At 37.2% G+C, this 26,941-nt stretch overlaps 1 protein-coding gene across 7 annotated transcripts in view; it reads right to left on the bottom strand.

Annotated features, from left to right (window-relative positions):
• Positions 1-26,941, bottom strand: part of LIFR (LIF receptor subunit alpha) — a 122,701-nt gene that overhangs the window by 13,914 nt on the left and 81,846 nt on the right. For all 7 annotated transcript variants that reach the window (XM_055367621.2, XM_019013578.3, XM_055367618.2 and 4 more), the window contains 11 exons: positions 23,321-23,495; positions 21,993-22,247; positions 18,024-18,153; positions 17,427-17,596; positions 15,461-15,606; positions 14,115-14,277; positions 10,976-11,046; positions 7,844-8,057; positions 5,069-5,248; positions 1,651-1,752; positions 525-692 (listed from right to left, as the gene is read on the bottom strand). In XM_055367621.2, the coding sequence (XP_055223596.2) occupies positions 525-692; positions 1,651-1,752; positions 5,069-5,248; positions 7,844-8,057; positions 10,976-11,046; positions 14,115-14,277; positions 15,461-15,606; positions 17,427-17,596; positions 18,024-18,153; positions 21,993-22,247; positions 23,321-23,495 (1,774 nt within the window). The remainder of the gene's footprint in view (positions 1-524; positions 693-1,650; positions 1,753-5,068; positions 5,249-7,843; positions 8,058-10,975; positions 11,047-14,114; positions 14,278-15,460; positions 15,607-17,426; positions 17,597-18,023; positions 18,154-21,992; positions 22,248-23,320; positions 23,496-26,941) is intronic.

Below are 26,941 nucleotides of genomic sequence, written 5' to 3'. Positions count from 1 at the left end.
CTTGCCAATTTCCAAGGATTGTCTGTACTTTTTAATACATCCCCAATCAAGTCAATTAAGTTTTCCAGCTTATCAAGGGCATGGCTAAGACGCTAATAGGCCAATGGTTTTTTGTCAAATTACAACTGAGGATCTGAAGCTAACTCTTTGGATTCCTGAGTTTTTCTCCTCCACTGTTGTAGGTACAAGATTTCTCTTTGGAAGTAAACTTCATGAGATGCCTTGTTATGGATTATGTACGGCTCTAATAAGAGATGGTTTCTGTCCTATGAGGCTTATAATCAACGGCTTCAGAATAAATGATTTAAATGATTTCTGAAAGACTATACATGTCATTTATTGCATACTAAAATCTTAAAACTCTTATATTCATAGAATTACTGCCTTTTCATTTCTCTATCTTTCAGATAGTTTTGAAAACCAGTACTAAACTACTGAGCAGGACTTTCTTTTCCTTTTTTTTTCTGTTGTGGTTAATGAGAAACTTCTAAGAAACACTTTCCTTGTGCTATCAATTTACTTACCTGATTCTAAAACCCTCATCTTAGATGTGTCTCTTTCTCCTTTTCCAAAGTAAAACAAATATCCTCTTAAAAAGCCTCTAAGTTCTTCCACAGGAATCTCTTCCCATTTTACTAATATCGAATCTGCAGAAGTATCCTCAACAGTAAAATTTGGTGCAACAATGGGAGCTGTAAAAGGAAAAAGTCAATTGCTAAAGGGGAGTGTATGAATACAGAGTAATACAGTAATGTTTCCTGAGCTTTCTAGCCTCAAAAATAATTCAACTTGGAATTAAAACTTTATTTAATCATAAACTTTCAGAGAGAGATGATCACAAACGCTTTTTTGTGAAGCTTACATACTAATAACCATAGACAAAAATATTTTTAGGAACAAAGGTAGAACTTACAATATCCCTTTTAGACAAACACATATCTAGGGAAGCAATCTATGCAAAATCTTTCAGTGACTATTCAGATAGACTTCATTTGTATTTCACATCTTTATTGATAGTCTTGAAGAAGTTAATAGTTTTTTAAACTTGTAAAAGTACTAATTAAATATTTTTGACATCCAAGTTCAGATTTAATTTTCCTGAGGACAAGAGTAAAATTGTGAAATACAAACATTCAACAAATGATTTCAGAGTAAGCAGGCCCAGTACAGTGTCTGATGTCTGTAATCCCAGCACTTTACGAGGCCGAGGTGGGAGGATCGTTTGAGCCCAGGAATTTGAGACCAGCCTGGGCAACATAGTGAAACCTCATCTCTACAAAAAAAAAAAAAAAAAAAAAAAATTAGCTGAGCATGGTGGCATGCACCTGTAGTCCCAGCTACCCAGGAGGCTGAGGTGGGAGGATCACCTGAGCCCAGGAGGTTGAGGCTGAAGTGAGCCATGATCTCGCCACTGCACTCCAGCCTGGGTGACAGAGTAAGACCCTCTCTCAAAAAAAAAAAAAAAAAAAAAAAAAGGAAAAGGAGGAGGAGGAGAAAAAAGTAGTAATCAAATACTTTTTAATTTATCAAATTATTTTACCTTCCTTCAATTAAACATCTTATTTTTAGAATTCAATCATACCATTGTTGCCAATTTATAATTTTTCATGTTGCCTTGAGCTCTTACAAATAAGTACCCATTTAACTTACCCAATTCTTCTATATATCCAATCATGGAGCGTAATAATTGATATCCTTGATTTCTGCATCCATACAGGAAAAAATTATATCTTACACCTGGTCGAAACTCATCTATAGGATGAACACATCAGCAAACTTTCATAAATATATTACCATGAATATCTATTTTAGAAATATCAAGTTCATAACATACTCTAAAATTTCCAAAGCTAATTTTAAAGATGTTTTCTTATTAAAAAATACATACATATTTTAAAGACTAGTAAATATTCAAATGAAAATTGACTAAACAAAAATTAAATTTACTTCTATTTTAACAAAAAGTTTAGTAATATAAGATGGGATTGCATTGAAGAGAACAACGATGATTTAAGGCTTACATTTTGTTCCTTTTTCCAGGAAGAAATCATCATTGCTTGATTTTTTTTTTTTTTTCTTTGACGGAGTCTTGCTTTGTTGCCCAGGCTGGAGTGCAGGGTCATGATCTTAGCTCACTGCAACTTCCGCCTCCCGGGTTCAAGTGATTCTCCTGCCTCAGCCTCCCAAGTAGCTGGGATTACAGGCGCCCGCCACCGCACCTGGCTAATTTTTGTATTTTTAGTAGAGAAAGGGTTTCACCATCTTGGCCAGGTTGGTCTCAAACTCCTGACCTCATGACCCACCCACCTTGGCCTCCCAAAGTGCTGGCAACTGCTTGATTTTAATGAACAAAATGTAAGTCTACAGCAACTTCCTGGGTCAGTTCACTAAGCCATTCATTCGAGGTCCACATCATGCCTCTATAAATCCCTTCCTTACCTAGTGTTATTTCTGAGTTGGATAAAGAAAACAAACCCACTGCTCTCTCCTCTTGTTCCAAGAAGCAGAATTAAAACTTGCACTCTGCCTTGAAGCTTCAGTGTTAAAGGAACTGGGTCTTAGAGTTTATTCCTCTTTATAACATCACCATTAAGTGTCCTTGGGTGAGTTAACGCCACAAGATATAGAAATACTTTGAATTAACTCCACAGGACACAGAGGTACTTCCAATTGAAGTACCTTAACTTAAATTCAAAAGGCTGCTTTTAAATGTCTCCTGAATACAATGCAATGTGTACAATGTGAGCAACACAGACATGCACAAAACAAAATGTCAAGCATGGAGACACTTGCAGAGTGGTGGGGAAGACAGACGAACAAGGGTAACCATAACAGTGTGTTATATTAGAGGTATGTATCAGATGCCATGGAATCTTAAGTGAGGGGCCAAATGAGTCTAAAAAGATCAGAAACAGCTACCATAAGGGCCATCTGAATAAGGCCTTGAAGGTCAATTAGATGTTCATCAGTGGTGGTCGAGAAAGAAGATAATGCCGGGGGACACGCAGGGGGGATTGGCAGCATATGGCATTGCATTTAATTTGCAGAACGCAATTATTCTGGTGTGGTTAAAGCATTAGCTCTCCTATCAAGTGCCTATAAAACACCAGTGGCCTGCAGGCTCCAATTTGAGACAGTAGTCAACTTCCAACATCACACAACCCAAGAAAAACTGAATCAACTTGTCTAAAATATTGACTTTTCTTGTAATCACTTTCCTTAAACGTTTGTTATGTGCTGGCACGTCCTAAGTATGCAGTAATGCAACTCAAGCTCAGCCAACTGTGTTTAGTTTTGTAACATTTTTCTTTGGAGAAAGGTATGCTTGAGGTTATGATTTTATACTGCATGTACATCTGTAAATCTGTACCTCTTTTTATGTTAAAATTATTTATTAACAATATTTTATAGGGCTCTGACACTTAAAAAGAAGAGGCTGAGACGGTTCGAGCATTAGGAATGTGCTAAGGTCAAAAAGGAGAGTGGACAGCTTAATGAGTAGAGAACAGGATGAGAGAGGAATAAAAGGTGTGCCTACTATGTGCCACTTGCTGTTCCAGAAGCTCAGCAGTAAATAAAAGACGATATTCTCAGCCTCTTGAAGCTCTGAATAACTCTGAATTTGAACCTGGGTTCTATCACATACTAATTTTGTGACCTTGGAAAAGGCACCTAACTTCTCTGAGTTTTTGTTTTCTCAAGCTTTGTGTCTTTGTTCAATTGACTTGGCACAGAAAGTTCTCTTCCCACAATCATTGTGCGGCAGCTTCCCCATATCCTGCAGGTCTCAGCTAAAACTTAAATGGGTAGATACTCCATTTATATCCACTCCAGCCTATCCCAGTCCATCCTGATTATTCTAAAAGCTCAGGTGAGAAAGGACAGACTGGAATCGTGTAAGGCTCATTCAGCAACATGGGAGGGGATGCAAGGGAAGGTGCAGGAAAAGAAGGGTAGCATGTGGCTGGGTCCTTGATAAGCACAGTGCACTGTAAGAAAGGATAAAGGGAACAACTCAGGAAGATCATTACCACTTCAGCCAATTATACATGTGGAGGAGTTTGGCTGTATTCCAAGTAGAACTGGAAAATAATCTGAACTCATACATGATAATCCAATGAATGGGACCCATCCTCATCATCTGAGAGAGAAATAGTAAGCAAGTAGAAAGTGTTCCCTGAGAGAGAGGTAACAAGCAGGCTGCTGGCTCTTCTGCACTTCCCTAACACACGAGGGAGGCAGGAGACAGGAATGATCACGAAGCATCACTACTGACAGGCTACAGGGTCCAGAAATCCCATGGGGACAGGCAGGATACACTCCCATCGTGCCAGGAAAACAACGATGATATTGGAGAGAGGGCTCTAATTCCTAAAGACAAGGCTGGATTAGCCTGTAGGTTATTAAACACTCCTCTGTGGAAAAACTTCTCAAGCTGCATCCCATCGAGGGCCACTCACCGGCAGCTCACAAGCTCCTGAGCATCAGGCTCATGGAATGCAAGGCCTCCCACCCACACTGCACTCAGTCCAGCCGATGCCCCCTTGCCCTGCATCAGGGTAAGTGGTAAGGGGTTCACGGTCTTTGTGCTCAGTCTCTCCCTAACCTTGGTAACCTGGACTCTGGGCAAACAAGGCAAAGGCCCTTGTGTGAGACCAGGCTACAGTTCTGTAGTTTTTTTTTTTTCATGAACATTTATTTAATTTTCCACATAATTTTTAATGTTACTTAACATTCCATTTTATAGGTGTACCATCATTTACTCATTCCCTTATTTGCTATTTGGGTTTTTAATTTTTCACAATTATCAATAATACTGTCATGAACATTCTTAGATTAAATCTGTGTTGTTCTCTGATTATTTCTAAGAATAAATTTCTAAACGAGTAATTACCAGATCAAAGGGTTTGGATCCTTCCACATGCTGCCACAACTACCCTCCCAGGAAAATCAAACCTATTTATACCCATCCAGCAGTAAAGAGAATCACTTCACTGCACCCAGTCTTACGTGTTGCCTTTTAAAAATATTTTGTAGAACTTAATTGAGAGACACTAATTCATCTTACCAGATTCGATTACAGTTTCAGTGCTGTTTGAGGGAACTTTTCTCCAGTCCATAAGGCATGGTTCCGACCGAGACGAGTTACACCACTTAATGACGTAGTCGCAAGTCATGTTGGGGTCGTAATGCCAGGTGAGGAGAATCCCCTTTCCCATCCCAACAACTTGTTCTATTTTGAGATCATCTTCAATAAGAAAGGAGGATATTTTACTGTCATTAAAAACAATAATATAAGGCAAATCTCATAAAAATGGACATGAGTTAGAAAAATCACTTCACTGCGAAGAAATTATAAAATAGTGCTCAAACTAGATAAACCTTTAGCAAAGATTAGAAGTGTTGCTCTGTTATTTTCATTTTAACAACTGTAGCACTTACCTGTATACATAGATTAACACAGCAGCTCAAAGAAAGTCGTTTTAAAAAAGCGCCTAGGATCAGGTAGTGACATACTGGGGCTAGGACATCAAGATCAAGGCCCAGGAAGGACGCAGCTAAGGACACTGGCTGGGACAGGGTGGGAGACGGGAGACTGGGGAGGGGACAGTGGACAGTCTGAAGCCCTCCTCTCATCACTCACTATGAATGCGTGCAGAGAACAAGTGGGGCCCAGTACAGTGTGCAGAGTAGGCACACAACAAACTTGTGGAAACAGCAGAAGAACTAGCCCCTCTTTCTTTCAAGGAAGACTGCAGCCCAAGAGCTGGGCTGAAGGGGTTGTCTGGCTGACCACGGGTAAGGTGGGGGCAAGGGAGAAAGCTGTGGAGACACCCAGAGGCGATGAGGTGGGATGGCCAGTGTGGACACTGAGAAGGAGAAGCCTGCACAGCGTCCTAGGAGATACCAAGGGGCAAGGGGCAAAGGCTGAGGGCAGAAGACAGGCGCAGAGGCCCTGGCAAGGTTTTGTTTCCCTGTCTTGCCAGATCTTGGCCTAGGTAAGAAGTGGAACCCCGGGCTGGCGGTGCAGAATTGGGGTGGAAGATAGGGCAGCATGGTCAAAAGGGAGAAGAAAATTTCCCACCGTAACGGGAGAAAAGAAGTAGATTTTATAACTGATTTGTATTTAAGGGTTCAGTAAAAACAAACATAGAAAGGTTTTTGATTATTTCTAAGAATAAATTTTTAGACAAGTAATTGTCGCAGGAGCCAGATGCTCAGGAGCCTGCAAACTGCAGGTGAGCGGCCCTTGACGGGATGCAGCCATGGCAGAGTACTTAATCACCCACAGGCTACAGAGAGGGTTCAGTAAAACCAACACAGACACTACCTACTGTAACAGGAGAAAGTAACTAATAGCTATAACTGATTTATATTTAAGGGTTCAGTAAAAACAAACACAGACAAGTTTTTTGAACAAAATGTACATTCATAAAGCAACTACTACTAAACGCAAGACAACAATTTGGCTTAGAATAGAGAACACTTTGGACATAACAGCTTTTTTCGCTCAACGTGATTAAAAAGCCACAGTGTAAACCTGAGTTGAGGCTGCAGAGCCTCCCTCCACTCGGGAAATCCTCAAGGAATGAGGATTTGTTCTGGGGTTTCAGAAAGTGTCTGGAAGCTGATGACAGAATTGCTAGTTCTGTAAATTACCATTTTCTAAGGGATACACAGAAAAGGTAGGATTATGTTTCCTGAATTAAAAGACAACATAGCTATTGCCTAGCGTTGTGAGAGCAATGAAACATATAATCTAAATCAGTATGTTATCTTCTTATGGATGTTCACATCTCTGTCTCCTTCATTTTTTATTTTGTTATTTTTGCCAGGCCAAAATGACGAAGCCATTATTAAGCCCCTCCTCCCAGCACCTGCCACAACCCCTTTGCATCTCCAGCAGCACTGCTCTGCTGCCTGGGGTTTCTATCTCTGAAATGCACTTTGTTTTCCCCCTTCCTTCCTCCTAATCCTCCTATGACTGACTCAAAGAGAACAAAGAAGCAGTCAAGTAACAATAAGAAACGGCCTCAAACTGGAGTTGGAAAGCTACTTAGAGGACCCTAACTGGACCAATTTTTCTTCCTCTAGGAGCTGTGGTTATAGAAAGGTGCTCCCATATCGGGGCAAGAGAGCAAAGGTGGGTAGGCAGAAAATGACTGGAGCACAGAGGTCAGTGGAAGAAGAGGTGGAAGTGGCCATTTAAAGCTCATAACTCTCAAAGTTGTCAAGGTAGAAGTTGGGAAGAATGTATTAATCACTGGACATCTGTAAAATTTAAAGAAAGGCACTAAATTTTAAAAACTACACCCCAGTTGTTTTTCTAAGGCCTATATTGAAGATCTAATTTATACCTTAAGACGACTTTTTTTAATCAATAAAGAATTTCTATTAGTAAGGAATTTCTTATCAAAAAAGGTGCTAATTAAAATAAGCATTTTTTTTCTCTTGCCCAACAATTTGCAAAACAGCCTAGCTGACCTAAAATAAACTTTCCTAGTCTTGGGGAAGTGTCTTGGAGAAGCGTCTGCATGTCATTTGAATAAACTCTTAAAATATTTCTTCCTAAAAGTACTATCCACCACTGTACCTCTCCAGTATTATCCACTATAGTTACTGAGTACAGTAATGATTGTATCCATCAGTGCACATGCTTCAAGTCAATACTAATGACTTCTTTCTCAATGAACTGTAGACATCAATCTGCTCATTCTGCCTTCTATATCAGCAGCAACAAGGTATACAAGAAGAAGGCTGACATGACAAAAGAGCAAGTAACATCAGACATTTCTCACTTTAGTTTCCCGTTCTTATATACTAAATCATCTCAAGCACTCACCATTTGGAATTTCCATACTCGCTATTTTGGAAGGTGGTGATGAGCCCACAGAATTTTTAGCCACTACGCTGATGATGTAGTCATTCTTATCAAGTCGTATCTCTGCTTTGTGCTGAGGATCAGGGATTTCAGAAAGGGACTGTGTTTCCTCATCTGATGAACACGATACATTGTAGGAAAGTATTTTTCCATTAGCTTCATTAATGGGTAAAGGCTATGAAAAACAGACAAATTGTTATAAAACCCTGCAAAACGTGACTGTGACTAGGCAAGGTAATTGGGTTTAAACTGGACGCTATATTAACAATAACAAGGTTGGCCAGGCGTGGTGACTCACGCTTATAATTCCAGCACTTAGAGAGGCCGAGGCAGGTGGATCACTTGAAGTCAGGAGTTCGAGACCAGCCTGGCCAACATGGTGAAACCCAGTCTCTCCCAAAAATACTAAAATTAACCAGGTGTGGTGGTGAGCGCCTGTAATCCCAGCTACTTGGGAGGCCGAGGCAGGACAATCACTTGAAGCCAGGAGGTGAAGGCTGCAGTGAGCCAAGATCATGCCACTGTACTCCAGTCTGGGCAACAGAGCGAGACTCCATCTCGAAAACAAAAAACAACTAGTTACAAGGTAGTATCAGAAAAGATGAAGCTGGCCAAGTGCGCCTATAATCCCAGCACTTTGGGAGGCCGAGGTAGGCGAATCATGAGGTCAGCAGTTCAAGACCAGCCTGACAAACATGATGAAACCCTGTCTCTATTAAAAATACAAAAATTAGCCAGGCATGGTGGCGCCTCAGGAGGCTGAGGCAGGAGAATCACTTGAACCTGGCAGGTGGAGGTCACAGTGAGCTGAGATCGTGTCACTGCACTCCAGACTGGTTGAAAGAGCGAGACTCCGTCTCAACAACAACAACAACAGCAAAAATGAATCTCTCAACAGTGTGACACACAGATTTAAAATCCACTGGGAGCAGGGTAAATCAGGAAAGAGACACTGAAGAAAAACTATACTTGCTATAAGCAGTAAGAGTACACAAAAATTTAAAAATTAAGTGAATAAAAAACAATATTTATCTCCACATTTTTCAGGAGCAAAACTTTTAAAACTATCCAGAAGCACTGCTCTACTTAGCAACAAACAAAACATTTTAAAAAATAGCACCATAAGTTTTTTTCTAAACATTTGTTTTCTCATTTTAAAGTATTACATGCCCACTACAGAAAATTTGGAAAATATACAGAAGTTGAAACAAGTAAAAATCTCCCATATTCCCACCTCTTAAGTATTCTTTCATTTTGATATTTCTTTCAAGTTGTTTTTCTAGGTATAGATTTTTTATTAACATTGTTTTAATCATATTACACCATTTTACTTTTTACTTTTCCATAATATGTTAATATACACTTGTCCATAATACAGTTATATACATTTTCATGGTTTTATGTCTCATGTAGCATTTTTACCAGTGTACTTGAATATCCTTTAAATAAATGAAATTTAAGTTGTTCCTAATTTTTCACAATACTAAAACAAATATTTTGGTGAACTTTTTTGTGCCACTTTTTTTTCTTTTTCATAGAAATTTTTAATATGAATTTCTAAAAGTGAACTTACTGTATAAAAAGAAATGAACATTCAAACCTCTTCATTTATACTGAACTGCTTTTCACAACAACTGCCTTAATTTATACACCAATGTATGGGGCTCTCTGGTCAAGACTGAGGATGATGTAACACTGCGAAACACTCCGCTCCAGCAGAGGTCTCTGTGATGCTCCAAATGGCCGGCTCTAAGGGGCAGGCTTTAGTCCTAAGACTTATGGGCTTCTTGGGATACTCCATACCACACACTGTTTGAAATGTCCTCCTCCCCCAGCTTCTCTAATTCTATTTTCTTCGTTGTTCCTGCCCCTCTAAACCTTCCCCATCTCCTCTGCTGGTTCCTCCTCCTCTGCTGGTTCTATGCATGCTGCTGTCACCTGGGCTCCATCCCTGGCCCACTTTTCACCTTGCATCTCCAAGTGATCCCATTTAAATGCTACTCAAAGCTGTCTTCAGTGCCAACCTCTTCCCTGAGCTCCAGAGCCTTACATATATCAAACCGCCTACTGAACTCTACTCATGATATCCCAGTGGCATACCTTTTGAAAACTCACTATGACCAAAACAACATAATTTTCTACCCGAACACACTCTGACTTGGCAAATGGCGGCACCATCAGCATAGACAATGAAGTTAGAATCTAAATCATTTCAATGTTTTTAGTCTTAAGTTTTCGTCTAGTTTGAACAATATTCCAAACTTTCCTATATTGAAGTAAATTGTATAATCGTTGCTGTATTATCATGAAATCTGACAGGCAACTCAGAGTAGCCGGGGGATTTTCTAATCAAGAGTGGATGTAACAGTCAAATACAATCTCAAAGCAATGGAACTCACATTGAACCTGCATGTACACTTCACTTTACTCAAAGCTGTATCGACGTCAAAAGTTTTTTTAAATAAAATTATGTTTTACTTTCCATAACAAAATTCACTATTTAAAGGAATCCTATTATGACTGCTTGTGTAAAATCTAATATAGAAAACAATTGTTCATGTTTTTGATATTCATAAAATACTTAAAAATATAGCAACAAAAAATGTTCCAGCAGAGAAAAATTAGTAAAATATGCAATTCATATTTCATCTAAATACTTCACAAAATCATACAAAACTTTATAACTGGCATGTTATAATGCAATTTATTGAAGGGAAATAAATTACACATGAAATATATAAAAATTTACTTTCCCTATTAATAGAAAAAAATATAACAAACACTTAGGATTCTAACCTATAGATTTTGACTGAAGTGAGGGAGATGGAATTCATGAAATCTTCAGGTCCTTTACAGGCCTTATAAGATCAAACTCGAGAAGGCTCAGATCTGACACAGGAGATCCTCAAATGACTGTGGGGAGTTAGGAGTGACAAGGAATTTGGGGGGTTTAGGAACCAGGTTAGATTCTCACCAATATTGCAACAAAAGCCAGTCTGGGAAGTTTCAGCTCCTTGATAACCCAAGTACCACGCGTAAGTTAAGTGGTTTAGCAAAGTAATGTAAATGTTCACAGAAAAATTAGATATTTACCTTCCAATAGATTATTAAATTTTTTCCATCAGAACTCCACTCTCTCCAAGTATCAGGTCCCTTTGAAGGACCTAAAAAGGAGATTTTAAAGTTAATATCTGAAGACACATACTATATGTATATGGTGCTTGGCATTTTTTTCCTAGGATATTTGGAATTCTCAATAAAATGTGAAGCAGTTCAGTGGCTTCCACTTAGAAAATCAAGCAATGGAAAATCTAAGCTCTCAACAACTTTTGCAAAACACACGGCCCCTTCGAATGGGTGAAAATCTACCTGCAGGCCAGCTGTACTGGTTCCCTGGGTTCCCCTCTGCCTCACATACTCTCACTCCCTCCTTTCTTGGCCACACACTGGCTTCCTGGCTGTCCCTCAGATATGCCAAAGACACAACTGCCTCAGGCTCTCTGCATCTTCTGTGTCCTCTCTTCCTCTGCCTACAACTCTCTTCTCCTAGATAAAAACAATATGGCATGCTTCCTCATCTTTGTATCTCAGCTTGAGTATTACCTTATTAGTGAGGTCTTTTCTAACTACCCTATTTAAAACTGCAATTCCCTTCACCCCCCCTTATCCCTCAGCCTCTATTCCTATCACTTCCTCTCCTCTGTGGCAATTGTCACCAGATGATAAACTGATGTGTCTGTGTCTTTGTGTGTGTGTGTGTACATACATACATATAGATGTGTATATATATAAATTAATTTCTAGTCCTGGATCCTACAAACTCCATAGGCCGAAATCTCTGTTTTATCTGCTGCTTTATCACTGCTAACTAGAACAATTCCAGACACATACAGGTTGAGTATCCCTTATCCGAAATGCTTGGGAGCAAAAGTGTTTCAGATTTTGGATTTTTTCTAATTGTAGAATATCTGCATATACATAATGAAATATCTTGGAGGATGGGATCCAAGAACACATAAAATTCATTTATGTTTCACATACACCTTATACACACAGCCTGAAGGTAATTTCATACAATATTTTAAATAATTCTGTGCATGAAACAAATTTGTGTTAGGTACTTAAGTGTGGAATTTTCCATTTGTGGCATCCTGGTGGTGCTCAAAAAGTTTTGGATCTTGGAGCATTTCAGGTTTTCAGATTACGTATGTTCAACCTGTAATGCATACTCAGTAAATATTTGTTGAGTAAATTGATGCCTTCATCTTAATGAGGTGCAAATAAGATGTTTCCTCTTGGAGACAACAGCTCATTAACTGAAGGCAAAAACTCCTATAGTGGCTAGTCTCCAAAATGACCAATAATCCCCATGTGCGTGGTGCCCTCCCACATTGCATCAGGGTTGGCCTGTGTGACCAACAGTGTACAGGAGACATAATGGTATGTTACTTCCGATTTTAGAGCATAAAAGATACTGTTCAGTCACCGGCTCTGGGAGGAACTGGCTGCCGTGTCATGAGCACACTTAAGCAGGCCTAGAGAGAGGCCCACAAGGTGAGGAACTGAGGCCTCCTGCCTTTAGCCACATGAGTGAACCATCTTGAAAGTGGATCCTCTAGCCCCAGTGAAGCCTGCAGTCCCCACCCACATTCCTGACTGCAACCTCATGAAAGACTCCAAGTCAGAGAGATCCAGCTAAGCTGCTCCTGGATTTTTAACCCATAGAAATGGGAAGATCATAAACATCTGCTGTGTTAAGCCACTGAATTTTAGGGTAATTTGTTGCACAGCAATAGATAACTCATATACTCCCTCTCTGTACTCATGCATAGCTTTCACTTTTGATGATACAAGTAATTCTTACACATGTCGCAAAATGCCCTCATCTCTATTCTTCACATCTCTTCATGTGGAGAGGCAAAAATCTAGATTAACATCTATCATTTATTTGTTTTGCTATTTCTTAAATTTTTGGATGAAGTATTATACTGCATAATATAAATAAAGCTCTTGCTATCTTTTGTTAAATGATTCCTAAAAATTAAACCTATTTCGGCCAGGCACAGTGGCTCACGCCTGTAATCCCAGTACTTTGGGAGGCCAAGGCAGGCACATCACAAGGTCAGCAGTTCGAGACCAGCCTGACCAACATGGTGAAACCCCATCTCTACTAAAAATACAAAAATTAGCTGGGCGTGGTGGTGGGGCCCCTACTTGGGAGGCTGAGGCAGGAGAATCACTTGAACCCGGGAGGCGGACATTGCAGTGAGCCGAGATCGCGCCATTGCACTCCAGCCTAGGTGACAGAGTGAGACTCTGTCTCAAAAAAATAAAAAATTAAACCTATTTATGAGTTTTTTTTTTTGTTTTTTTTTTTACACCTGACATCTGGTTATTTGAAGATGGAATATCATTCTGTCTTTGGAAATTATCATATTTAGAAAACCAGTTACCTGATTTTATACCTATCTTGACCTAGGTATACTACAAAAACTGAAGTTCAAGACCTTTTAGCCACAACATTTCTCAGGTCTAGGTCACAAATAAAAACTAACAAATTCTCTTTTTTAGTAATTGTTTTTTTTTTTTTTAAAAAGGCCAATGAGTTAAAAGCATAATTAAAATTCCAAGCAGAAAAGAATGGGAGAAAAATCATTCTATGCATTATTGTAATATGGTGGCAATCATAGTATAGATAGAGGAGCCCTGGCTTTCACATAATTTATGCCAATCATTTTTCTATACTATGACAAAACTTCAAAACTATCATTTAAAATATCTGTGATATTTTATTAGCAGGTATTACATAATTTATCTAAACATTACCCCACTTTTAAGGACTCTAATAGCATTTTTTTTTTTTTTTTTAAGAGATGGAGTTTCACTCTTGTTGCCCAGGCTGGAGTGCAATGGCGCAATCTTGGCTCACTGCAACCTCCGCCTCCCAGATTCAAATGATTCACTCCTGCCTCAGCCTCCCGAGTAGCTGGGGTTACAGGCATGCACCACCATGCCCAGCTAATTTTGTATTTTTAGTAGAGATGGGGTTTCTCCATATTGGTCAGGCTGGTCTCAAACTCCCAACCTCAGGTAATCAGCCCACCTCGGCCTCCCAAAGTGCTGGGATTACAGGTGTGACCCACTGCACCCAGCCAACATCTTCTTTTTAAAGAAGTCGTAAAACTTCAGGATACACAGTAATTATTAGCCATACACCACTTAGTTAACTTACTGGCTTCTGTGGTTAAATGTTGTTTTTTATTGCTCCATTTGCTCCATTTCCAGAAAGTTTCAGTAGAACAACGAATCCGAAAAGTATATAGAGTGTATGGATTTAACTTGTCCAGAGCAACAAGATAACTTGAATTTTCTACTCCTTTGATTGTGACATTCCGCTATTGGAAAACAAATAAATATATATATATGTATATATTATGTGTATGAATACATATATATATATACATACACATACATACACTTTTTTTTGGTAAGAAAGCCTTCACATTTGTAACACAAACCAACGGAATGTCAATGAGTTTGTATATATAACACCCAAAGCAGTTTATCCACTGTAATATTTTAATTCTTATATACCTGCCAAGCCAATGAAATTATGCCCTGTAACAGTAATAAAAAAATTGGGTTGTCTTTTTAATCCAAATACTGGCTCTAAGTAATAATGGTCAATTAAATTATCTAAAGGATTATATAATTTTGATAATCAGTCAAAGGGCTAATGGTGATGCAATAAACCTTAACGTGATTTATAATTTGAGATGACTGTGAGGAATAAATGTATTATTTGGATGATACTTGGGAGTTTCTTGGAGGCAGGCATTACCTTTTGTGCATCTTTGTTAATATGACACTTAGAACTTCTAGTACGATGCTAAACATGTAGCAAATATTCAACAAATACTTCCTTAAACTAAGTAAATATAGTTAAAATGAAACATTTCTAAACAAATTTGAATATCTGCCTGTTTCACAAAAGCCTCTGAGCTCCCCAAAACATTACAAAGAAGGTTTTCAGGTTATATTTTACAGTTGTGACTGATTTTCTAGACATCAGTAAATTTCCAAATGAATAGTTAAGTACACCTCATTTATTTCAGACTTACCACAAATTACAAGATAGTATAATATAAAAGTCAACCTAAATATTTAAAATGTATTAAAAAGTCATGTTGTGACTTTTAAGTACCAATTACAGCTTGTTCCCACTGCCACACTTCACAGTTTTAAAAAATCACTTCTGCTGTCTAGTGTCAACTCATCCATTAATGATGCTAAAGGTTACAGCAAAAACTACTCATTCATTCACAAATTTACGGAGCACCAGCTATGTGCCAGGTACTATACTGCATCGGGGAACATTGTGAGGAGTAAAAGTCATATTTACAATTGTTTTTCAAATGATACAATGCTGTTATTACATGGATACTAATGTCTTTCTTGGTTCTTAGTAAATCTCTATAATAAATAATCTGAGAGCTTAAGCATATCAATTTGCTTAATTCTTTTTGAGAACTATTTTATCCAAAATAATCACAAAGGAAGCCTTTAGGAGAATCTTACCTGTTCTTGTACTGAATTAGATTTCTTAATTTCAATTTGACATAAAAAATTAATCTTTGCAAAGTTGCCTGGTAAATGCCAAGAAAGTTTAACAGCTGTTGAATTAATATCCTTCACTTTGAATGAAGTAGGAGTATGGGGATAAACTGCAAATATAATTTTTAAAGATTACTTTAAACACTTATTTAAAGGGAAAAACTATCTTCTACTATGACAAATGAGAAGGAAACATAAAAAACAAGGAGGCATCATTAGTGCTGATCAACAACATCCTACCCAGTATTTGTGGAATTGACAAACCTAATTTCTACTACTGACATCTTGCCAACATTTTTAAACAATCGATCATGCTCAAAGCTCTTAAATTAGTGCCAGGAATACTCAAAGGTAGTTCAGATCACAGTATCTACCTTTAAGGAACTTCTAATTTACTTGGGGAATGACCAAAAAAAAAAAAAAAAGAAAAGAAAAAAGAAAGAAAGATAATTAATAAGAATATAAATGCTAAGTTCTAAATGAATGATACAGATATTAACCACTATGTAAATGTAAGCATGGTAAGGTAAGTCTTACAGTGAAGATGGAACTTAAGATGAGCTATGCAGGAAGAATCAGACAAAAATTAGCCAAAAAAAAAAAATGCAGAAAAGCATTTTAGGCAGAGATGCCAATAATGAAGGTACAGCGAAGCAAACTGCATATTACACTGGTGATAGTGTGTATGCCCAGTTGAGTGGCGGGAAAGAATCACATGGGAAATAAGGCTGAAATGGCAGAGGGCAGACAAATACATACAGATACTACCATGCAAGGATAAAATGTAGCCATGGTGACACTAGGAAAAATCCAGAAATCGCAAAGACGACAGGAAAGAATAACTGATAAAAGTGACTTATGTTTACAAGTAAGGCAACAGGATCATCTACTAATCAGTTGTGAGACTGTATGATACATGCCTTCGGTTTAGGCCCTTTCTCCCCTGCCTGAGTCTCTAAGAGAAGGTCTAGGCCGTTGCTCAGTGTGCTGTGAGCCTGACATGGAGTGTTAATGCACATGGACCATGGGAATGAATACCAAAAAGACCAAGCACACTTTATTTTTATTTGGAGCTATATATTAATACGATTGGTAAAAATGCAGAAATTGTCAGTAATAAAAGGGACGAACTATTAATACATACAACAACGTGGATGGCTCTCTAGGACATCCTAAAAAAAAAAAAATGCCAAACTGCATACTGTATGATTTTACTTATGTAACAATCTCAAAATGATAAAACAACAGAGATGAAGAATAGATTCGTTGTTGTCAAGGCACAGGGATGTGACTGTATGTACAGGGGATGCTGGAAGGGCAACATGAGCAAGTTCCTTTGTAGTGACAGGGCAGTTCTGTATCTTGCATGTGGTGGTGGTTACCTGAATCTATACCTATAAATTGCATAGAACTACACACACACACACACACACACACACACACACACACGAGTACAAATGAATGTACATAAAAACTGAGCAAGGTCAGTAGTCTAGTTAACAGTGTTTTAAGAGTGTCAATTCCCTGGTTCTGATATTGTACTAGAATTATATAAGATGACACCACTGGGAATAGCCAGGGGATAGGTTCACAAGGCTCTTATTATTGCAACTACCAGTGAGTCAACAATTACTTCAAAATAAAAGTTTTTAAAAATTGGGCAGAAGATATTTCAGAAATCAAAAATTATCAGAAAGAGCTACTTACAGTTTATTTGTAAATTACTAATTCAAGTATTTAAATTCAATAAAATAGTAAAACTTGAAATTACACATTTAAAGTTTTTATAAATAAAATTTATGAAATTAATATTAAGTAACTATAAAGAAAATAATCAGCAAAAAGTAATCCCTATAAGCATTTTTCATTAATCAAAGCATTTCACCACTTCTAAAGTTATTTTTAAGACATTAGTTTATGTACAGCTTACCTTTTTCAGTTATATTAACTAAAATTGTTGATTGTGATCGACCCAGCGGATTGTGAGCATTCAAAGTAAAATTATATATTTCTTGATTTGGAAGCATTTGAAATAATAATTGATAGCTTTCGTTTGTAGGTGCTTCAGCTCTTTTAAGTCTAACATATTTTCCTGAAAAACTGTTAATTAACAGAAAAATAATTTCAAAATGGCAAGAGATAAATATTGCAGGAAAAAATGGGCAAATTTGTAATACTTAATTTGTATAAAAAGTTTAAATTTCTAATTAGAGGCATATTACATACTCAGAGAAGAAAATGTATGTGATACAGAAAATAGAAGAAATTAATCAGCCGTAAGTTTACTACCCAGAAACAGTCTCTGTTCATGTTCAAGTGTTCTTCATTCTAAGCTCTTAAAAGAGGAGACATGAAATTGAGTGTACATGTGGCTGAACTGCAGTACTTGTAAGTGTAATTTTATACAGCATATTTGGTTTTATATCTTGTTTGTAACATAAATGATCTAGTGCAGTTCCCTATGTCATTTAACATGTACCTCCAACGTACTCCTTGCCATCTGACATCTTTTCCCAGTTATCATTACCTTTCAGCTAAAGTGTAGCTTGTAGCACGTGGGCCCACCAATGCTGTCACCCTTCCTGGATTCCAACTACATATAATTTCTTTTAAATCATGTGTCTCACAATTCAGTTGTTGAGGAGTATCTGGTGGATCTAGCAGAAAAAAAATGCAGGTACTTATGATTACATATATTTTCCCTGAAAACATAATATTTTATAAATGTCAATGCTTTCCACAATTTCCTAAAAAATGAAATAATTTACTATTTACATTTTACTTTTGAATAATGCAGGAATTATTCTCTCTGTAGCATGTCTTGTCAGAGTTCATATTACATTAGAATTGACAGATTAAAATATACTGAAAAATGACTCTTAGCTCATCTGGAAACTCCCTGTAGCAACTTGAAAGATCAGTTGTCACTTTTTTCCCTTAATCCTATTTCAGAGGCTACCAAATCTCTCAAAGAAACCTGTGTCTAATATGTTGTCAGAGAAATCTACAGGTTAAAAGTATTATCATCTATCATCAATATATTGTGATTTGAAAAGAAATACCAAATCATATTGAAAATCAGTAAGTCATGTTACATGTTTCAGAGTTCTAAAATACATTATAAGTACTGTTGTTTAGAAAACTCTTGGTAAAATTCTGCATCTCAGTATATTCAAACTGACTGCAGCTCTTTTGTTGTTTTTCTCTTTATCAAAACTGTTCTCCCCAGCTTTAAGGCAGGACTAGAAAAATTAAAAGAATTTTTTTTTTTTTCTTAAGACGAGACCTTCAAAGTGATAAATGAGCCCAGGTGCAGTGGCTCACATCTGTAATCCCAGCACTCTGGGAGGCCAAGGTGGGCAAATCACCTGAAGTCAGGAGTTTGAGACCAGCCTGGCCAACACGGTGAAACCCCGTCTCCACTAAAAATACAAAAATTAGCCGGGTGTGGTGGAGGGTGCCTGAAGTCTCAGCTATTCGGGAGGCTGAGGCAGGAGAACTGCTTGAACCTGAGAGGTGGAGGTTGCACTGAACCCAGATTGTGCCACTGGAATCTGGCCTGGGCGACAGAGCGATACTCCGTCTCAAAAAAAAAAAGTGATAAATGAAAAGTCTGTAGTCTGACACTGCTTATTGTAGAAATTCATATTTCTGTAATCATGTTTAACCATACACATATAGAAACTGGTATTTCCTCTCTCATATTTATCCAAACTATCTTTCACTTTAGGTAAAAGTTCTTTTTTAAGAAAACCACTTGTTTAAAAATTCTGTAAAATTTTTTTTTCACAAACCTGAATTAAAAAAAAAATACTCCTTAGTTTATCAACCAAAACTTAGAAAATTTCATACCTTCCCCAGAGATAAGGATAACATCCTTCAATGATATTTCAGGTATCATTAAGAGGATTAATGAGTGTTTATATGAGAGTTTAACAATTAGATAAGTAAACAAACATTGACATATTTATTCTGAAAATTGTTTTAAATCTAAGGCCAAATATTCAGTCACTCTATTAAAACCACATACCAAAAATTTGGAATATATTTAAAATGCTGGTTATTTTAGGATTTGGTAGATATTAAGTTGAAATATTAAAATCTAAATAACAAGAGCAAATAAGAGATAAATAGAAGGACAGACAGAAGGGGAAAAATTTGAGAGGACAGTATTTGAAATGTACTAATTTTCTTTTCAAAGAAATTAACTTATAAAATAATCAACTGAAGCTACTAGGTTAAAAGCTAGGTATACATCAACTACATTTTTATATACCAGTCAATAGAAAATGCAATTTAAAAAACAAAGTCATTTTTAATAATACCAGAAAACACCTAGCACTAGGAAAAAATTTACCAAAAGACATAAAGACCTCATATTAAGATGAATTAAAGAAGACTCAAGTAAATGTAGGGATATACCATGTTCATAGTTTGGGAGATACAAATATTGTAAGAATGAAAATTCTCCTAAATTGATCCACGGGATTACATTTAACGTAATCCCAATCAAAATGCCAGCAGGTTTTGATTGGGTAGGTGTGTGTGCACGCAGACGTGTGTGTAGGGAAAAACTAATAAGCCGATTCTAAATTTCTTTTTTTTTTTTTTTTTTTTTTTGAGATGGAGTCTCGCTCTGTCACCCAGGCTGGAGTGCAGTGGTGCGATCTCGGCTCACTGCAAGCTCCGCCTCCTGGGTTCATGCCATTCTCCTGCCTCAGCTTCCCGAGTAGCTGAGACCACAGGCGCCTGCCACCATGCCCAGCTAATTTTTTTGTATTTTTTTTTTTAATAGAGACAGGGTTTCACCGTGTTAGCCAGGATGGTCTCGATCTCCTGACCTTGTGATCCGCCCACCTCGGCCTCCCAAAGCGCTGGGATTACAGGCGTGAGCCACCACACCCGGCCTAAATCTCTTTTCAGTCTTTTCAGTAAATGGTGGCTTAACAGGATATTCATAAAGAAAGGAAATAAATGAATCCTGATACCTAACTCACGAAATAACCTGCTCTTATAAATTTCCTAAAAGTTCTCTCTGAAGGGAGATGTTACTGCTGCTCAACAAATACTGTACAATATTTCAACCTCCAAACGTTATAAATGAACGTTAAATTATAAATTAAATCAGCTTGTTCTATTACTATGATAAAAGATTACAACATTGTCTGAAATAACAGAAATGGAAACAGTGCACAGTCTCATTTTTTAAGTTTTAATTTCTTCTTTCATACTTTTAAGTAATAGCTCACTTTTGGTATTGCTCACGAAGCAACTTCACTACATATACCACTGGGTCTCAACTTAGACTCCAGGACTATTTGTGAGAAATGTTGCAAGCAATTTCCTAACATTCCATTAAGAAGGATAATATGATTTCCAGGATTTAAATTTGAACATAACCTCACTTTCACTTGAATTCCAAATGCATTACTGAGCAGACAAAAAGAGAGTCAGATTACAGCCATCAAGCTGAGACGAGCACCTAAGCCCGGCTATTCCTTTGGGAATACATCAGTATCTGAATGAAATTCATCACGAAGTACTGTATGAGTAAACGAGAGAGCTGCTGATCTAGACCACAGCTGAGAATCATAAAAAGAAAGAAAGAAAAAGCACTAAGCAATCAAAAGAAATATCATAAAATCTAGTCAATCTATCTTACGGACATTATTCAGGTGACCTTTAGACCAAAATCCCAGACTTCTAATTCAGCATAAAGGGAGGAAGGGACTCACTGATAAAGATGAAGCTGTCAGTGACACCAAAACATTACAGTTGCTACAAGGGAGGGAGGCAGAAAAACTAAAATTGAGACCTAAAAATTCTACATATTTATCTGTGGACATTCAACACAAGCCACATGGGCAGGGCAGCCCACAACAAACTACTTTTGGAAATACCATGGAATTTTAGACTGTGGGGTGATCATGTTAATAGACACCTTGAATGATAGAGCATACAACATATATAGAACGCAGTGGGAGAGTATGTTTCCCCTCACCCATGTCCTCCTGCCAGCCTGTTCTCCTCAAATATAACAGTTAAAAGAAGGAGAAGATATATTATGCTACTGAAAGATTTTGTGTAAAATTGCTATAATATCTTTAATTTAGATACTTTAAAAAAGGTATACTTTAACTGGAAAATGAATTCACATAATTTCTAAACAATGCAGGGTTAAGAAATATTATATATTATCCTTAACAAAGCTGTTAACGAAGAATTTAAACTAAACATTAGAAGCTAGATGTTTCAAATCTGATTACAAAACCAACAAATTACACAGATACAGGGTATGTGGAAAACAAGCTTGCAATTCATTTTAAAACAAGCAAATATTCTAGTGCCTCCTTTGTATAGCCTTTATATTAAAGAACAAAGAAACGAGAAAGAAACAGAATCACTCCTCCCACCCCCCCACTCCAGAAGAATTAAGGTTTTCAAGGAAGACCAAAACAGGTTAATAGGAATTCTCTCTTTAAAATCATATACTTACATCCAGCAAAAATAACCGTTCCAAATATGTTATCTTCGGTTGTAAAAACTACATTTGTTCCACTACTTGCAGAAACAGAAATATTACGAATCTTGATTGCAACATTTTCCCCATCAAGATGGATCAAGGGGCAGTTTGTATGGCCAATCAGTGCTGATAACACTTTTTCTTGACTCACACAACAAAATGTTATGTCTGAGCCTACAAGTATCACTTTATCTTGAGGAAAAACCTTAGTCTGAGAATCAGGTATCCCTAGAAAGAAAAAGAGGAATTATAAACATTTTATATAGAAATATTTTACACAAACTTTTCTGCATTTTAAGACCTTTTTTTCATAAGATGACTTTTAAAATAGCCCAGTATATACACTACAAACTATTAGGTGCTTTGTAATGATAATGGTCCAAAGATAAGGTGTGTTCCACAGGTCTTGTAGGAGCAAGATATATATGATAAATTTTTTAAAAGTGTATGTGGTTTTATTTACTTATGAAGGGATAACGGTGAGGAAGCAGAAGCAGATTACAGGTCAGTGTCTAAAGTTAATGCCACAGGTTTATGTCTAAGAAGTCTAAGGGTTGAAATTCAGTGGGTTTATATATACACGTGAACAATCCACACCCCCTAAAAATCACTAATTAAATAATTCGATTCCTTTTATTCAATGTATTTAGGGCATATGTCTTACTTTCCATCGGCCTAAATATATGCCCAAGTACTCCACACCCTAAAAAAACAATTTACTTTAATCTAGTCCCCTTCCTTCCTCTAATCCTTTTATCCATAGAGTGATCTATCTCTACAATGACTACCAGCCTTTTCAGGATTTCATTTTATGGTCGACAATTTTCCAGGCCCCCTGTTTGAAACTGCCAACATTCTCCCTGTATATGAGTTTTACTTAATGTACGGATGCTTTTTGGTATGCTTGCAGATCCCCGTGTTCCTGGCAATAACTATGCAGCCTCTAGGGGTCTGCTCTGTGAGCCAGAAATTGGGAACTGTTTTTTTTTTTTTTTTTTTACATAGATTTCATCTCAGTATCATCTACACACAATTTTTAATGCTCTTCAATTCCTATGACAGTGATTTTCAAACCTGGATGTTTATCCAACCACTCAGAAAGTTCTTTCAAAATACAGATTCCTGAAGCCTATCTCAGACTTTTTGATCAAAATCTCCAGGGATGGTGGGCTTAGAAGCTCCCAGGTAACCCTCATGCAGCTGAATGAGGTTATGAGAAGTGAAAGCTCAAACTAAATCTTCCTCTTAAGTGAGACTAATTTAATTCATTTGAAACAAACATTCTTTAAATATAAGCTTACAAGAAATGTTCTTCACAGGGCTCCAGTCACTCCACTCTTTGCGACCAGAAAAATGAAGATTGTCAATGTAGCATCTAATTTCCACAAAATGAATGGCACATTCCAAGGGCATATCTGAGGCCCAACTCCAGTGATGAAGTGTATCTTTGCCATTCAGAGTTGTGTTGTGGGTCACCTAAAAATGAACACAAACACAAAACTGTATTTCCAAGTAGCAATATGTTTTGCTTTCCTTTAGAGTTAAAAGACACAATAGATTGCATACAATCATCAGCTAAGTTTATGTTTTGTCCTTTAATACAACTCAGTTTTCTGTGTAAGGTATAATAGCAGGGTAACAATAATCATGATTCATTTTTGTTTACTTCTTCAACTTTAGACCCTAATGTATTATATAAGATGTTGCTATTCATTGAAACATTCAATTTGGTATGCAAGAAAATGCAGGTTGTGTATCCCTTGGGACCACAAGTGTGTTGGATTTTGCACCTTTTCAGATTGCATTATATACTTCTCAGATGAGCATCTCTAATCTAAAAATCTAAAATCTGCCTGGACACAGTGGCTCACACCTGTAATTTACCCAGCACTTCGGGAGGCTGAGACAGGCAGATCCCTTGAGCCCAGGAGTACAAGACCAGCCTGGACAATACGGCGAAACCCCATCTCTACAAAAAAATAAAAAATAAAAAAATAAAATTAGCCAGGCATGCTGGCTTGTGCCTGTAGTCCCAGCAACTCAGGAGGCTGAGGTGGGAGGGTCTATTGAGCCTGGAAAGTCAAGGCTGCAGTGAGCTGAGATCATGCAACTGCACTCCAGCCTAGGTGGCAGAATGATATCCTGTCTAAAAACAACAAAAAATAAATAAATAAAATAAAAATCCCAAGTCTGAAATGCTCCAGCGAGCATTTCCTTTGAGCATCATGGTGGTGCTCAAAAAGTTTGAATTTTAAAACATTTTGAGTTTTGGATTTTCAGATTAGGGATGTTCAACCTGTATACCACTGCCTAATGATCTAAATTTTTCATAGAGTAGAAGTAATTAATGGGGTTGTACTTTCAAAAGTTTAAGTCAAGGAGAGGGGCAGCATTTCAATAAAATAGTTTTAGACTAGATTTGTTTTTATATAAGTATTCTATATATTTATTTTTATTTTTAAATATAAGATTAAATATGTAAGTTATACTAATACAAATTATTACCAATTGTGAGAAATCAGCAAGATTTCAATAAAATATTGAGGTGCTATAAAAGATAACTTGGGACTTCTAGGTAAACACAATAGATTAAACAACTATTTCCTTCTCCCTTACCTCCTGAAATCACTCCAAAGTAAGAGTAAACAGATTTTTTTTTAAGGTGTGAATGGACAAAGACAAAATATAGAAATAAAGCAACATCACTAAAATCTGGAAGCTGGAAAGCAGATGGATAATGGTAACTGATGTAGAAGACCTGAGAAGACAAAATCTTAAGCATCCAATGGGAAATACAGGAAAACAGCTTGTTTCTATCACAGAAATGCCAAAGGGCTCAGTGAGTGGCTATCCCAGGCTCCCCTGGAAATAAAGAGCTCAAAACAGCAGGACTGCTTGAAAGTTGTTTGAAGATATGTTGGCTACCCAGATCCCTTCCCACACTCCACGCTACCGAACGACTACTTTCGTTTACCTTGGCAGAAGAATAAAGATTTATGTTCTGGAAAAGTAAAACAGAATATCTTTGGATTGAAGAATTTTAGGAAAAGATGAGAATGGGGACTATCATTCCAAAAACAGGAGGATTGCTAACCTATGCCTTCTTCCTCTGCTCAGCTCCCAGGATACTGGTTTGCCAGACTAATCCTCACCAGGTAATAGTCTAAATGAACTTTTCTGAGTCACATGAACATGTCAAGATGAAATACCTAAAATATTTGGCGTTTGCCACCTGCATAGCCCATCCTCATCACTCTAGAGGGAAGGCCCCCACCAACAAGTCCTATCCAGAGAAACCAAAGTTCCAATTAGATTAAAAAAAAATTTTTAACATCCCCTCGCTTAACTGTGAGCAGCAACCAGGATGACCAGAAAGTGTACAAGAAATTCTAATACGAAAGTCAATAATCGAAAAGAAAAGAAAAAGAAAAAATGTGAGGAAACAAGGCACGTAGAAAAAAAATTTAAATCATTACTATCCTCAGAGATAAGATATTGCATCATGAAACAAAAACTGGATACATTAAAAAAAGAACATAAAGCCTTTCAAAGAAAGAATCTTCTATAAATTAATAAACATATGAATAGAAATTCAATAGCAGGATGCAAAATCCAGTTTAGAAAAAATTTCTGAGAAAATAGAAAATACATAGAAAACAAGAAAGATAAAAACAATTAGAGGATTGTTGTGGAAGGTTCATGAAGAACAGAAGTTCTAAGAAAAAAGGAGAAGACAGAGAAGGACAAATCAAAGAAATAAAACAAGAAATTCCCAAGCTGAGACACATATGTTTTTAGACTGACAGGGGCCCAATGAGTGTCCAGCACAACAGATAAAGATTGATCCACACTAAGAAACAATGGAATCATACCTTCAAAATCTTGACAAAATTTCCCAACCTGTAATTCTATACCCAGTTAAACTAGTAATCACGCATGAGTGCAGAATAGACATTTTCATAAATGTGGTATCTCCATGTATTCCTTTGGTAATAAGCATTTTACACTCTGCCCAGTAACCTATGAAAGTTCCAGTTCCTCTACAACTCCTCAGTAATAGTAACTGACAAGCTTTTAAATTTTTAAATAATTAAATTAAAAGAACAAATTATATTTGTAAGCTAGCTATTATAGATAGCAGAGAATATCTACAACAGCAAATAACTACTGACAGTTGGCTCCCTCTATTCATCGCTCCACATCTGTGAGGTCAACCAACTACGGATCAAAAATACTTGGAAAAAAATTTGCATCTGTGCTAAACATGTGCAGACATTTCTTGTCCTTATTCCTTAGACAATACAGTATAACAACTATTTACACAACACTTACATTGTATTAGGTGTTACAAATAATCTAAAGAGGGTTTAAAATATACAGGAGGATGCCCGTAGGCTGTATGCTAACACTACCAAGCATCTTTGAATTCTGGTATCTAAGGGAGGTCCTGGAAGCAATCCCCCAAAAGATACCAAGGGACAAGTGCAAATGCTTCCACAAAAATGAGGAAATAAGAGAACGACTGGAGATTTAGCAAAAAGAAGATCCATCATAAGACAAAGTTGTAGGAAATACCCTAGATGACGGAGATCCCTTGGACCACAGCTTCCTAAGAAATGTGCTGAAAGACACTGAAGTCTATCTTGAGTGAGTTATAAATATATCTAGGTATTAATCCATTCAAACCTAGAACTGCTTGGTAGGGGTTGGGGCTACTGGAGCCTCTGTGATGCCTCTGGCCACAAGTGGTCTCGGCTATTTACCACACTCTGTGCTATACAAATATTATCAGTGTCTATGTGAGCCTTCTGTGAATAAGGTTGGGAAGCCAGTCAGAAAGCCCTCAGAGATTTATTCGCAAAGATAAAATTGATAAAGTACTTAGTATATTTGAAAATTCCAAGGAGACCTACACAGCCTGC

Source organism: Gorilla gorilla, chromosome 19 (assembly GCF_029281585.2).
Source record: "Gorilla gorilla gorilla isolate KB3781 chromosome 19, NHGRI_mGorGor1-v2.1_pri, whole genome shotgun sequence".
In the NCBI taxonomy this organism is placed as follows: Eukaryota; Metazoa; Chordata; class Mammalia; order Primates; family Hominidae; genus Gorilla; species Gorilla gorilla.
This window is presented reverse-complemented; position numbering and strand designations above follow the sequence as displayed.